Source organism: Psammomys obesus, unplaced genomic scaffold, assembly GCF_907164565.1.
Source record: "Psammomys obesus unplaced genomic scaffold, mPsaObe1.curated_primary_1811, whole genome shotgun sequence".
Taxonomy (NCBI): domain Eukaryota; kingdom Metazoa; phylum Chordata; class Mammalia; order Rodentia; family Muridae; genus Psammomys; species Psammomys obesus.
This window is the reverse complement of record NW_026586383.1, coordinates 8,250,244-8,263,438: the sequence shown is the minus strand read 5'-3', so window position 1 is coordinate 8,263,438 and position 13,195 is coordinate 8,250,244. Positions and strand designations below refer to the sequence as shown.

At 56.9% G+C, this 13,195-nt stretch overlaps 1 protein-coding gene across 2 annotated transcripts in view; it reads right to left on the bottom strand.

Moving 5' to 3' along the window:
- Vill (villin like) overlaps positions 1 to 13,195 on the bottom strand; it is a 16,844-nt gene extending 3,649 nt beyond the window's left edge. For both annotated transcript variants that reach the window (XM_055601627.1, XM_055601629.1), the window contains exons 1-14: positions 13,071 to 13,195; positions 8,732 to 8,803; positions 8,509 to 8,583; positions 8,013 to 8,218; positions 6,539 to 6,647; positions 5,662 to 5,772; positions 5,172 to 5,371; positions 4,748 to 4,826; positions 4,567 to 4,665; positions 3,949 to 4,084; positions 3,581 to 3,681; positions 1,434 to 1,571; positions 1,179 to 1,337; positions 386 to 565 (exon numbers count right to left, since the gene is read on the bottom strand). In XM_055601627.1, coding sequence (XP_055457602.1) covers positions 386 to 565; positions 1,179 to 1,337; positions 1,434 to 1,571; positions 3,581 to 3,681; positions 3,949 to 4,084; positions 4,567 to 4,665; positions 4,748 to 4,826; positions 5,172 to 5,371; positions 5,662 to 5,772; positions 6,539 to 6,647; positions 8,013 to 8,218; positions 8,509 to 8,583; positions 8,732 to 8,797 — 1,659 coding nt within the window. In that variant the 5' untranslated portion in view covers positions 8,798 to 8,803; positions 13,071 to 13,195. The remainder of the gene's footprint in view (positions 1 to 385; positions 566 to 1,178; positions 1,338 to 1,433; positions 1,572 to 3,580; positions 3,682 to 3,948; positions 4,085 to 4,566; positions 4,666 to 4,747; positions 4,827 to 5,171; positions 5,372 to 5,661; positions 5,773 to 6,538; positions 6,648 to 8,012; positions 8,219 to 8,508; positions 8,584 to 8,731; positions 8,804 to 13,070) is intronic.

The following is a 13,195-nucleotide window of genomic DNA, read 5'->3' as shown; positions in this document are numbered from 1 at the left end:
AGGCTAAGCTGCAGGGGCTGCACCCGGTTTCCCCAGCTATGACCCCATGACCCTCTCTGGGTCCAGAGCATGGATGAGAGACATCCAGGCTCGGGGGTCAGTTACGGTTTATACTAAACAAAACCAACCAAACAAACAAACAAATGTAAGCAAACTAAACTAGTCTTTCCCAGAGAGGCTTGGAAAAGTCCCCCAAGCTGGGAGCCGGGCTTGTCTCCGACCTCAGGAACCCCAAGATCGCTTGTGGCTATGGAACCTCCCCTCACTCTGTCGGGACCCCCAGGCCACTTCACACACCCACAGCACTGGCGTTCAAGTCTGCATCCGGATGGAAAGGACCCATCTCTGACCTAGCACCACCTTCCCAGTGGTGACTCGCTGGTACCTTTCCAAACCAGAGGTAGCAGACATCAGTTGTGATCAGAAAGAAGATATCACTGGACGAGAGGGAGGAGGCACGGGCCGGCACCTCCGTGGTCCTGGTGTTGTGGATGTCCATCCCTTGTACATGGAAAAGCTGCGTGCCCGATATCGGCGGCCTCTTCCCTTTGTTTCCTGCAACCCCCTAGGAGAAGGTGGGTCTTCAGGCTGACACCAGGGCCCCTGGGACCACCTCCCCGTCCTAGCGGTAAAGGTGCTGCCTCGGGACTAAGGCTAGCACTGTCCTCCGAGCAGCTCTGAGTCCGGGCTGTGGCAGTCCTGTCTGTGTAAACAGACCCCTTCAATAGACTTGCCACCCATCTCAGGGCCCCGAGCACGCCTGCCGTCCTGGTGTCCCACCTCATCCAGGCGCAGAACTGACAGAGCCAGGGACCATGAGACCTCAGAAATGCCTAAAGCGAATCCTTCTCCCTGTGTGGCCTATGTCAAATGGCTTTTATGAGGAGTGTGTGCATGTGTGCAGAAGCAGGCCCCAGGACACGGATGCCCATCTCAGGGACGCTCTCTACCGCTGTGAGACAAGGTCTCTCGTTGGCCTGGAGCTCACCACGCAGGCTACACTGGGACGCAGGAATCCTCCGCTCTCATTTCCCAGAGCTAGGGTCACAGCAAGCACCACCACGCCCCACATCTTACACAGGTGCCGGGATCACACACAAGCAGGGCAAGCGCTCCACCAACCACGCCGCCTCTCAGCCCGTGTGGCAAAGGGGTGAAAAGTCCAACACGGGCCCTACCTGGAAGATCACCAGCTTCCCCTGGAAGATGGCTAGGAAGTGTGGGGGCTCTCTGCCCATGGTCACGTGTTCCCACACCAGTGTCCCCTGGTACATGAGGTCCAGTTCCTCAGCATTGCAGTTCAGGGCCTTGATGTCTTCTGTGGTGGTTTGGTGGCCCTGCAGCAGGGAGGAGGACAATATGGCCTGGGTTCCCATCCTCAGAGTCTAGCTCGTGGGCTGGGAGGCATCTGATACCCCAGCAGGTGGGCATACCTGCCATAGGTACAGGATGTGCTGGACTCGGCCCAGTTGCTGGTATGTGTAGAGGGTGAGGTAGCAGTTTCCTGAGCACAGCTGGCCGTGGTGCTTGGGCCCCACAGGCTGCCTCTGGGAGTCCTGGATGCACCACACCTGAGGAGCAAGGGACTATTGGGCACAGGTGCCCCTCACTGCAGCAGCCTGCCCACCTGCATCCAGCTGGAAAGCTCTCGATGGCTCAGCTGTGCCAGCAAGCAGCTCCCCCAGGCCCGTGCCTTCCATGCATCATACTGGGCCTGCTAGTGACCCTTGCCCCACTGAACTCAGCCCTCATGCCTTTGTTGGCCTGCTCCCAGCCCAGACGTAGTTTGAGTGACAGACCTGGGAAAACAAGCGGACCGATCCAGCTCGTGGCCGTGGCCACATCGGTCTAGACTTCGATAGCCACAGCACTGGTTAGGGGCAGACAGCAGCCTCTCTGCTCAATCCAGGAGAGCAGAAATGGGGCTGCAAGAGGGGCCCTGGCACTCTGAAGGGATATTTTTCTTTTTTCTTTAAAGTGTCATTAACAATAACAACAACAAAAAACCCACAAATAAAAACAGCCCCCAAACAAACAAACAAAAGCTGGGGTGCGGTTCAGTTGGTAGAACTCTTGTCTAGCACGCACCCCTCAAAACCTGGCTTCCACCTGTAACGCTGGCACTGGGGAGGCGAGGCAGGAAGATCAGAAGTTCGAGGCCAGTCCGTGAGTATATAGTGAGTTTGAGGCCAGCTCGGGATATGCGAGAGCCTGTCTAACGAAAGGACGGCGTTTGCTCTTGTTCGTCCAGTGACGGCTGTCACCATGGCAGCCTCAGCTTCAGAACCAGATAGAACTGGCGGACGCCAAGTCTGTGCAGGCTGGCGTGGGGCTCTCTGAAGCCCCAGCTCTTCCCGAGTGGAAACTGGGCATCACAGTGCCAACCTCACTGCCCTTGAGCCTGCCTGGAAACAGTGTCCGGTGCCCTTTACCTGCACCGACCACACTTGGCCATGGGACTCCCCTGCAGACCAGGCCATCAGGAGCTCTTGCTTTTCTGAAAAGGCCGCCGCAGATCAAAACCTACGCAAAGATGCCCTTACCTGGAGCGAGGCCTCCCTTCTGCTGGATGCTCCTTGCCTTTGTGCCTGGAGCTGATCCCAGACACCTTTTCTTCCCCTCCTTGCCCTCAGCTTCCATCTCCCTCTTGCTCTGTCCACTCCCTCCCCTCTTTACTTCTCCTCTCTTCCTCTCCCCGGGCTCACTCCATTTCCTTGCCTTCCCTGTCTGCTCTCACTTCTGCCTTCCTTCCCCTCCTTGCTCCCCCCATCTTCCTCTCTCGCTGCCTCGCCTCTCTCTCCCTTCCCCCTTCCTCCCTTCTTTCCTTCGCTTCCCAGCCCTCACTGCTGGCCATCCATATAAGAACAGCCGTAGGCAGAACTTCCATTTTCTCTGACCTCGGCTTGCCTACAGAATTTAGACACCCTCCCCCCTCCCCCGCCCCGGGGCATTGGTCTCGTTCATACAGTCTCACATCACCCCCACATCAGCTGGGGGCCCAGGCTGGACCGTAATTTCTGCCTCCGCTTTATGGACTTAAAAACAGGCTTGAGGACACTAAGGGTTCTGCCTTACATACTAGATCAGTATGCTAGCCTGCACCATCCGAGGCTGGCAAGTCGGCCTTTCAAGCCTTCAGCTTCTACAACCCTGGTCTGAGGCTGGATGAGGCCCGAGTGACTGTACGTTCGGGGCTAGGTGGGCTCGGGGATGTGATTTGTGCAGGCTACAGGGCGTGGTTCATTGTTCAGCTGTGGTCAAGCTCATGTCCGTGAGCAAGTGCCCATGGCATTGTATGATTTGGTGTGACTGTAGGAGCCAGCTGTCGGAGAGAGGGCAGGCGCGTTTCTATTTCTCTGAATATATCCCTCGTTGTGCGAGGATGGGCACAAGTTCCTCGGTTGTTTTCATGTGTCGAGGCAGCATCTCAGGAAGCTCAGAGTGGCCTGGAACTCCTAACATTCTCTCCCCCAGAGTTATGGGTTTAGGGCATGCCTGCCCCTCTCCCCCCCAGTCAGCTGTTCTCCAGGCAGAGTCTATTGTTGTGTGCACACCAGCTCCCCAGCGCCAGAACCCTCACCTCCACCTTGCCAGAGCCATCGTCCGGCATCCTGAGCTGGGCCGCTAGCTCAGGCTGGCTCTGCAGCTTGCCCACGTCCGGTTTTACCTGCCTCCGTTTACCTGCATGTGGAGCTCAGAGTCAGGGACGCCTCAGTGCCACCGGGCCCACTCACCCCTCGCCCATCTCCTCGTAGGGTCTGGGGCACACCTTCTTCCTTCTCACCCGCAGGGGACACACCTCCTCACCTGTCCAGCCAAGCTCCTGACCTGCTCGACCCCTCCCTTCCGGCTTAAGCATCCCGAGCAGCTCGATGGGTTCTTCCAGGTCCCGCCCATTCCGCAGGCTCCACCCCCGCGCCCCGCCCCTGCGCCCCGCCCCTTGCTCACTCTTCCTGCAGTCTTTTTTCCTCTCTGATTCCCTCGACCATGTCCGGAAGAGCTGCTGGAAGGCCGTGGGCTCTGCGCCATCGTTCACCACCTCCACGTTGGTGTAGTTCGGGTAGCCTTTGGCCTGCATGAAGCCCTGGGACACAGCTCTGTCAGGCCTGTGGCTCGGGGCCCTAGCGGTGCTCCACAGAGATAACCCCCAACTGTAGTTACAACAGCAGCCAAGATCTGAGCTGGGTTAATTAACCGAACTCGTGACCCATTTAACAAGCTGCCTCCTTCACTGCTGACTCTCCCAAGGTCCCCGAGGGAAGAAGGGCTGGCCGAGACAAACCCTACAGCCTCATAACCCTCCTCTGCCTCCCATCCGGGCAAGGCCCAGTCCTGCACACGTGATGCCTTGTGAGCCGGGCATCTTCCCTTCCGTTCAAAGTTTCCAGGACAGACACACTCACTTTCTGACCCCAGGACAAGGGTTCCTCTCCTTGGAGACCCCAGGATAAAGAAATTCCAGGGGAGAGCCATTTCTTCCCCCTGCCCCACTCCGACCCCTGCAGGACATCCTACCCCATAGCTGAGCACCGCAGGCCGCCTCCCTGCAGGGGCCCCGGACCTCACCACAGCCCTGCTCAAGGCAGCCTTCTTCTCCTGGGGGCTGGACTTTTGTCCCTGCCACATATAGATCCTGAAGCCACCCTGGTCCAGGAGATAGCAGCCCTAGGGAAAAGGGTGAGTTGGTCAGCAGGGACTGAGGTTCTGAGGTGGGGGTGGGTGACATACTGGGCCAGGCTTTCCTTACATCCTCTTGTAGGAGGTCCTGGGTCAGTGGGCGTGTGGCCAGTTCCTGGACCACCAAGTCTGTTCCCTTCTCGAAGACACTGGAGGGCAGGTATCCAGATGTGGACAGCTAGCCTCTCTGAGGCCCGGTGCCAGCCCAGCACAGATTCCTCTGTTTCCCAGAGGCTGAAGTTGTGAACTGAAGTCTCGGCCTTGCTTGGGGCCTAGGTGGCTCCTTGAGCCTCACAGGGCCTCACTGCGGCCTCCTCGTCAATGTTACCACACACCATGCAGGAGCGCGCATCACATAGGCCCAACACCCCACATGACCTACCCCAGAGAGCCCATGCTCTCACTGGAGGATTTTTTGCTGTGTTGTGTCAGTAACAACAGACACACTGTGGTGACCCCTCCCTCTCCCCGTGCCCTTCCCCAGTTCTGCTCACTGGTAGAGACGGACGTTGGCCTTTTGTAGCTGGCTAACACTGTTGTTGGGCACAGAAGCACACAGGCTGCCTGATCGGCGGCCCAGCACAGCCTCCATGATGCCTACGAGGTCAGCAGCTTCCTTCTCGTCATCCACTACTCCAATTTGGGCACGGCCACCACGCTCCCTGTCCCTGAGGCTGCAAGTCAGGGTCAGCGCCTGTAGAAGAGGACCCAGCAGTCAAGACTTCCTGGGAGCGCCCCCGGTTCCACACCTCACCCAGCCCAGGACTTTATCACTGCTCGGTGCCCATAGGCACGGGGAGAGGTGTCCTTCCAGCCTAGTGTCTGCAGGGACCCCACCAGCAGTGAACTTAGCCTGTCCCTAGTAGGTGCCTATTGGGTTGAGACAGAGCACGTAGCTACCTCTTGGGGTGGCCAGATGAGGGACACCTAGAGGGCTACCTCTCCCTAAGTCCTGTACCCCCAGTTCCTAGGGCAGACACTTACCCGTGATTTCTGGGAAATGCTGGTTTTGGGTCCATTCCACTGGATCATCACCTTGCCCAGGTCCAATAGGAAGATTCCCCCCTTATTAAAGCTGTTCCAGGATAAGGCCACCTTCCGGAGCCAGGAGAGAGGGGTGGAAGGAAAAGGCGTCAGACCACCAGCTCCACAGGGAGGGGCAGTGGAGAGGACAAGGCAGGGTGTGTTAATTGTCAGTGTGAGGCAATGTGCAGCTGTGTGTGTGTGTGTGTGTGTGTGTGTGTGTGTGTGTGTGTGTGTGAGACAGAGCCTGTTGCAGCATGCAGGAATCTTTGTAACCACGTGATCTTCCATGTGGTTACACTAAAGTGGGGCGTGGGTAATTGTTGATTTCTTTATGAACATGCAGGGGTGCATACATGGGACACACCGTGTATGAACCTCGGGGTCACCGTCCACACTGCAGAGGGGAGGTCACCGCCCCACGCTCTGGCCACCTGGCGGCAGAACGCCCTGCTCCTCTGTTCGTTTCCTGGTAAAGGGTGTTGGTGCTGCTTTAGGAACGGCACTCCAAGGGTGACGGGCAGGCAGTGTGGCTGTGTGTGTGATGGTGGCTGACGTGAGAGTAAGTGTGAGGCTCCGCACACTCCCGTGTGCTGCCTGCAAGGATGCGGTTCACCAACACATCCGCCTCCCCCGCCCCAGTTCTTAAAGCGCCCATGGTCAGGAGGAAAGAGGCCGGCCAGCAGCAGACAGAGGTGGGGCCGGGATCTCCTCAGTGAGCTGGGGCATCTGGGGAGCTGCAGCTCACTGCCCCCACCAACTCCCGCCCTCTCTTAGGCTTCAGGACACTCAGCCTGGGTGGGTCCGAAGGTCACACGGTGTCCCTGGCTGTCCTCACCTCCGTGGCAGACACGTGCTTCCTCCCCAGGATGTGGAGCAGCCGCTGGACATTGTAGGTGTTGGTCTCCACATGCTTGAGAGCTGAGGCTCTGCCTCCCTTCCTGTAGCTGAAGAGGGGGAGGAGGGGACAGGAACAAGGGTGGGGGTGAGCGAATGCACGTGTGTAAGTGTGTGGGGATGACACATGTCTGTGTGTACATGTGTTTGACCACACACGGCATATGTGTGTGAGTGCATAGGGACCTGAGGCAGAGCATGCACTGCTCATCAGCGTGTGGAACTGTGTGACTGGGGTGTTTGGGGATTTCGTATGTACTTTTACCCAGGTGGGTCCAGGTGTGAGCCCTTGGACACACATTTCCAGGGAGGCATGCCCACCTGCAGGCCTGCGTGCTTGGAGTGGCTTGTGTTTTTGCATACACACAGACCTGTCTGCACTATATGCAAATATTCCACCCAGCGACACGAAACAAAAGTGATTCACTATTGGCAATGGGGTCAGCCATTTTCAACCTCAAAATGTGAAAATTAAAGAAAAATACTTGGAGCAAAATTAAAAGAGACACTTCTGCCAGCATGGCAGACAAAGCAAGCTCTGGGTAACCTGGTCACGGCTCCATGCACAAACAGTCACGGGTGTCACTGCTCTTAGCGGCCCTGGAGGGAAGCAACACGTGCCTGCCCCTTGCTGAGCTGATAAAACACGGTGGGTTCATATAACAGAGTATCAGTCCACGGTGAAATGAAGCCAGGTAACAATACAAGCCACATGAGGATGAACCGTGAACACGGGGTCAAGAGGGGATGAAGCTCAGTGGTCAAGGGCTTGTCTGCCATGTGGGAAAGGCTCTGGGTTCCATCCTTAGCACAGATGGAAGAGGAGGAGGAGAAAGAAGAAGAGGAAAAGATTAAGACAAAATGAAAAAAAGTCAGCCACAAACCCTCACTTTCTATGTAGTTCCACTTATAGAACAAGTCCAGAAGGGGCAGATGGACAGACAGAAAGGGGGTCAGTCGCAGCCTCTGGCAGGAGGAGGGGGTGCAGGAAGGGCCTGGAGAGAGGCTGCCCAGAGGCGGTTCAGGGTGATGAAATGGCTTAAAGCTGACTGCGGTAAAGGTTGCATATATCTTAACCTGATGAATTGTGTGCTTGAGATGGATAAAATATGTGAATGTCCGTACCCCCCCCCCCCAGAGACAGGGTTTCTCTGTGTAGCCTTGGCTGTCCTGGACTTGCTTTGTAGCCCAGGCTGAAACTCTCAGGAGATCCACCTGCCTCTGCTTCCCAGAGTGCTGGGATTACAGGCGTGCTCCACTGCGCCCGGCGAGCATCTTAAAGTGCACAGGTGCGTGCACAGAAGCTCGCTGTTCAGCCAATGGAAAGCCCTTGTCCCAGGGTGGCTGGTGCTGCCTCCCCAGGCTACCTAACTCACAGTGTCCTGCTCTCTGCCCCCAGCTCTCTCAGCACTCACATGATTCCGGGGTGGAAATAGCTGTGGAAGCAGTCGGACTCGTGGCCCTGTGACTCTCTGTGCAGCACGGCCCGCTCTCCTAGAGCCTCCTGCAGGTGTTGCACAAAGGTGACGGCAGCCCTCTGAGCCTCTGCGCTGGCCTCCTTTCCAATCCAGTAGTGCAGGTCGCTGGACCCTCCCTGGGTCGCCTCTGGACCCTGGGGGACCTAGGGTCCAGGCATTTGTGTATGTGGAGGGGGAAGGGGCCAGGCTCCAGGGCCTGGATGGAGAGTAAGGTAAAGGGTGATCTGGGAGCCAGCGGGAAGGCTCCTGGACGGAGGCTACGAGGGGAACTGGGGACTAGAAGGCTCAGACAGCAGCCCCTGGTGGGATGCAGCCTCTGGGCGGCGTGTGGTATTGGAGCTTTTGATCTCCTCAGGACTCAGGATCTTCTACGCCTGAGTTTCTTCAACTCTGGGCCATGTCACCCCTCAGAAAGACTCCCCAAGTGACTCACATGGAGGATGACATAGCAGCATTCTTCAAAGAAATTCCCATGGGCCCTTTCAGGCAGTGGCAGCATCTTTACGTTCTGAGAGAGAGAGGTTACCGAGTAACCAGTTAGAGACTTCGTGTGACTGCCATAGACAGGGTGAAGGAAGGGGCTCTAGGCAAGCGATGGGAAAGGCTGGAGACATTCCTCCATGTCACAGGCTTTGCTATCTGGTCTTGCCCCTCACCTCAGTAATCCATATTTGGAAGGCTCTGTGGCTGTCGATGGCTGGGAGGCCCTGGTTGACGTCCATCCTAGGCTAGGTAGGAATGATGGAGATACAGAGAACAAGGACTAGAGTTCAGAGGTTGGAGGCCAACCTGGGGCACCTGTGTTACAGGCTCCAAGTGAGAATTCTTCCCGACACCTATGGCTCTCCAAAGCACCTTCATTACGGAGCATAATTTTCATTAAACATGCAACTTGGACAGGACATTCAGGGACCTGGTTTGTCTGTGGAAATGCTCTTACATTTCCCCTGGCCCCCTGGCCAGGAGGGGCCCTTCTGCTAGCTGCACATCTGTAGACAGTGAGCTAGAAACTGGCTCCAAAGAGCGGGAAGTGTAGTTTGGTGGTAGAATGCTTGTCTAGCACACATAAAGCCTAGGTCTGACCCCCAGAACCACTCAGAACCTGGCAGGGTGGTGCATGGCTGCAATCCCAGCACTCGGGAGGTGGAGGCAGGAGAGCTTCAAGGTCATCCTCAGCTACATAGTGAATTTGAGGGCTATAGGAGGCCTTGTCTAAAAAATCAAAAGGGAAGAAACAGGAATGCCTTCCACAGGCTGCTGAAGCATTGAATGACCAAAGGTCCCAGAGAGGAATGGCTTCTCCAAACAGAGGCCCTCCACATATACACGAGAGCCGTGGGGAGACCTGGGGAGGGTCAGACACGCTTGGCAGAGAGGCAAAGGCTGGGAGCCGAGAAAGAGTTTCTGCAAACAGGTGTGGGTTCTACAGGCACAAAGGGTCTCTGCAGCCTGGGGAAGGCTGTGCCAATGTGGGTAACAGAGGATTCTGAAGAAGGGGTGGAGTCTGAAGCTAGGGTGAGCACCCACAAGGCTCTGCAGGCAGGAACCATGCCTTTGGCCATAGAAAGCCCCCCCCCCCCCCCGACAGAGGTGGGCGAGTAAAGCCTGGAAAAGCTCTGTAGACACGTCCAGGCATCATATGCACAATTTCTTCAGTAAACAGACCAGATTTCCCAGATGGGAAGATGGGAACAGGTAGGGAAAACCTGGGCAGGCCTTGCAAAGAGATCTGAGATCTGTAAAGACCACCCCACCCCAGCCCAGCCCGGTCCCAGCCTCAGAGTCAGGGAGTTTGCAGAAGCATAGGGGCTGTAGAAGCCTGCAGAGGGTCCACAGACCGGCTCTGTCAACAGTGTTGGCTTCTCTGGAGAGATATGGAGCTGTGGGCCTAGCCACAGGGAAGCCAGCGCCATGTGCAAGCACATTTGCTCCAGACACATGCAGGGTTATGAAGCAGGGCTAGGTTCTGTGGGGACACCCAGGTCCTGTAAATAGGGGCAGACCACGAATACATCATTTTGGAGGTGGTTGAGGCTCTGTCAGTAGGGCTGGGCCTGTCCACAGGTCCACGTGCAAACAGGAGTGCACGGACATGCAGGGCCCTGCACACAGAGACAAGGTCTACAGAAACACATGGCTGTTTGCAGACCAAGGCCGGCCCCTCCCGGTGGGCTCTCCACTGGGACAAACCGAAAGCTCTTCTACCCAGGTAAATTTAGGCAGGCTGTGCAAAGAGGGGAAGCCCCGGAGTCACACGAGGATCAGGCTCTTCAGAACGTACATAGAGCGTGATTCTAAAGCAGGAGGAGGCTCTGCCCTCGGGGTCATACCGTCCCACAAGGAGTTGAGGTGTACTAGAGAGGTGCTATGTGGCCCTCCCTACTGATGGACAGCCCCGTCCCAATTGGAATGTCCTCAGGAATTTCACCCTGGAGGGAGGGAAGGCTGAAGCCTTGCAGTGGGCTCCGGGGAGAGCTTGTCTCCCAAAGAGAGACTCCACGGAGTTCTGACAAGCTTTCAGACCACCTCCCGGAGAAAACTGGAGCAAATGGACCAAAGACAGTGGCGGGTCAGCGGCAGGACTGTGCTTTGAGCAGGGCCGCGCAGTTGTGCAAACCTCGAGTCCTCCATTTAAGCCTGAACCTCATAGCAGAACTTGGGGGAATCACTGCACCTCTATTTGCTTCTTTTCTCCGTGTGGCCACCTCGGTTAAATTTCCTCTCTCTGCTTTTCATTATTATCTGTTTGGTTAGCCGGGTGAGCGTGGGTGGCTGAGCACAGCTTGCAGCCCTGTCAGAGCCTTCTGACCCTCAAAGTTCTAATAACATTACCGTGAGGGAACTGTTTTCCCTAGGCAGGGACAGGCACCACAGCAGACTCAGCTTTCGGAATGAAAATAAACCTCACACGCAGGGAGCAAAGGAAGAGAGAGAGAGAGAGAGAGAGAGAGAGAGAGAGAGAGAGAGAGCGCTAGACTGAAAACAGGTCCAGCTTTACAGGCTCCCCAAACAAAAGTTCCTGTCAACTCAGGACAGAGGTGCTACAAGACGAATTCTGCAGCAAGCGACAGGCTAAGGTGGCCGGAGAAGGTTGGGTCAATGAAGCTTATGCTTTCCCGATCCAGTCTGGAAAGGCCGCTGACCTCTGTACACAGGGACTCTGCAAACAGCAACAGAGCTCGCTGGAGCCCACACTCACTTTCCCTGAGTGTGTAGAGGAGAAAAACTGCAGAGGGGGGGAGGCTGTGGGGAAGGGCGCTGCCAACACTATCTATTCTTGATTCGCCACAGCACCCCTCTGGAAACCGCCACAGGGTCTCCAGGAAGTGGCTGAAGGTCTCGGTTATTCCTCGGCACAGCCTTCCACACCTGGCAGGAATCCCCCAGCAGTCTCTCCTCTCTCCTGCTAACTAAGCAGACACGGTCGCCGGGTTCCGAGACGCTCAAGTGGGTGACCCTGGTGCAACGGTGACTGCCCTGCCCTGCCAACAGCAGAACACGCTAGGACCTGCTGCCCTGTGTGACCGGGAGAGGGGCAAGGTGAGGTAAGGGTGGCGTGGATGCTCACACTCTTCTCCTTTGTCTAGGGCCCCTGAGGGCTGAGCTCGGGACTAGGTGGCCCGGAGAGGCGGTGGGGCAGGGGGCTGCCCGCTCCGGGTCAAACTAGTGCAGGCTGTGGGCTGGGGGACTAATGGGGGCCATGTGCAACACAGGGCCAGCCTCTCAGAACCCCGTGGGTGCTGCTGGTGTGGGTCTCCCAGTGTGGGGCAGGGTGAAGCCATGGGGAATTGATGATCGGCTGAGGCGTTGCCAAGCCAAACGGAGAAGGGAGTCCCTGGCTGACAGCACCTCCAGCCCTAGCCACTGTGTGACGATGACGTACACCATGGACAGGCACAGAGCTTGTGAATTGGCATCTCTAGCAACAGAAAACATGATACACCATGGAGGGTGTGGTGACACAACACAGGACCCATCAGCAAGGACACTGAGTTTCTATGCAAACCAGGAGAGACCGGAGAGGATGGAGAGGCAGAAGGTATAGGTCATGTAACTCTAAGAGCCACAAAGGGGTGGGCACATCACTGTCCAATTTCAGGGCCACAGAGGAAGAAAGGGCGTATTGGCAGCCGGAAGCAGTGTCTGACCAGCTTTCACTGGAAGGGGCAGCATCATCCCAAGGGTGGCTGGGAAGGGGCCCCCAATACCTGCAGCCTGGAGAGTCAGACTGGGGCTGAAGCCCAGCCCTGTTGCCAGGGGACATGAGAGGAGTTTACAGCACGGGCCTCTTTATTCCTTTCTCAGGTGCCTTCCCCCAGAGATCTTTTCTCTTCCTACAGAGTCGTCTGTGGTCCATGAGCCCCGACCCAGCACCTCCCCAGACCCTCCCCACCCCCTCCTGCCCTCCTAGAAGCTCTCTTACCTTCCCACGGGGATCTTTCCTTTCCCAGGGGTTCCTTTCTCTCCCAGGCCCTGGCTTCCTTCTCTGCCCCTCCCCCCCCAGGGGCTCTAACCCACAATGCCTGGTTCCCAGTCTCATCTGTTCAGATTCTGTCTTCCCTTCAGGTGACCCCTTCTTCCTCTCAGATGTCCCCTCCTCCTCACGTGTCCCTTTCCTTCCAGTAAACCATCTTTCTTTCTTCCCTGGGCACCTGAGGGTAGACCCTGAGATTTGTTTGCGTGACTTCCCGGAAGGGAAGGCATGACTTGCTGAAGGGTTGGGGGTCAGGCCAACTGACTCTGGAGTGACAGAGCCCCCACCCACACTCAAAAGCTGCCACTTCTTCTCCTCATGCTGGCCTGCCACAATGGTCTTCCTCCTCCCATGCACAAATACCCAGTGTTCTCCTGGTGGGTCAGGCTGCCCTTGGCTCTGCCAGCCTTCAGTCTCTGTGTGTGACCCCAAGCCCTAGAAGGCCATAGCTTCCACACTGCGTTCCGAACAACCCCTCTACCCCCAGCCGGCTCCCAAGGGCCCCTCCAGCCCAGGCCTACCTTCTGGGAACGGCTCCTGCACCTTCCTTCACCCTGCTTGTGGGCAGTGCTAGGCCTGGCAAGAGGCCAGGCTCTACCCGCTGCCCCTCCCCCTCAACCGTAACTCAATTCCAGCTCCTGCCTTG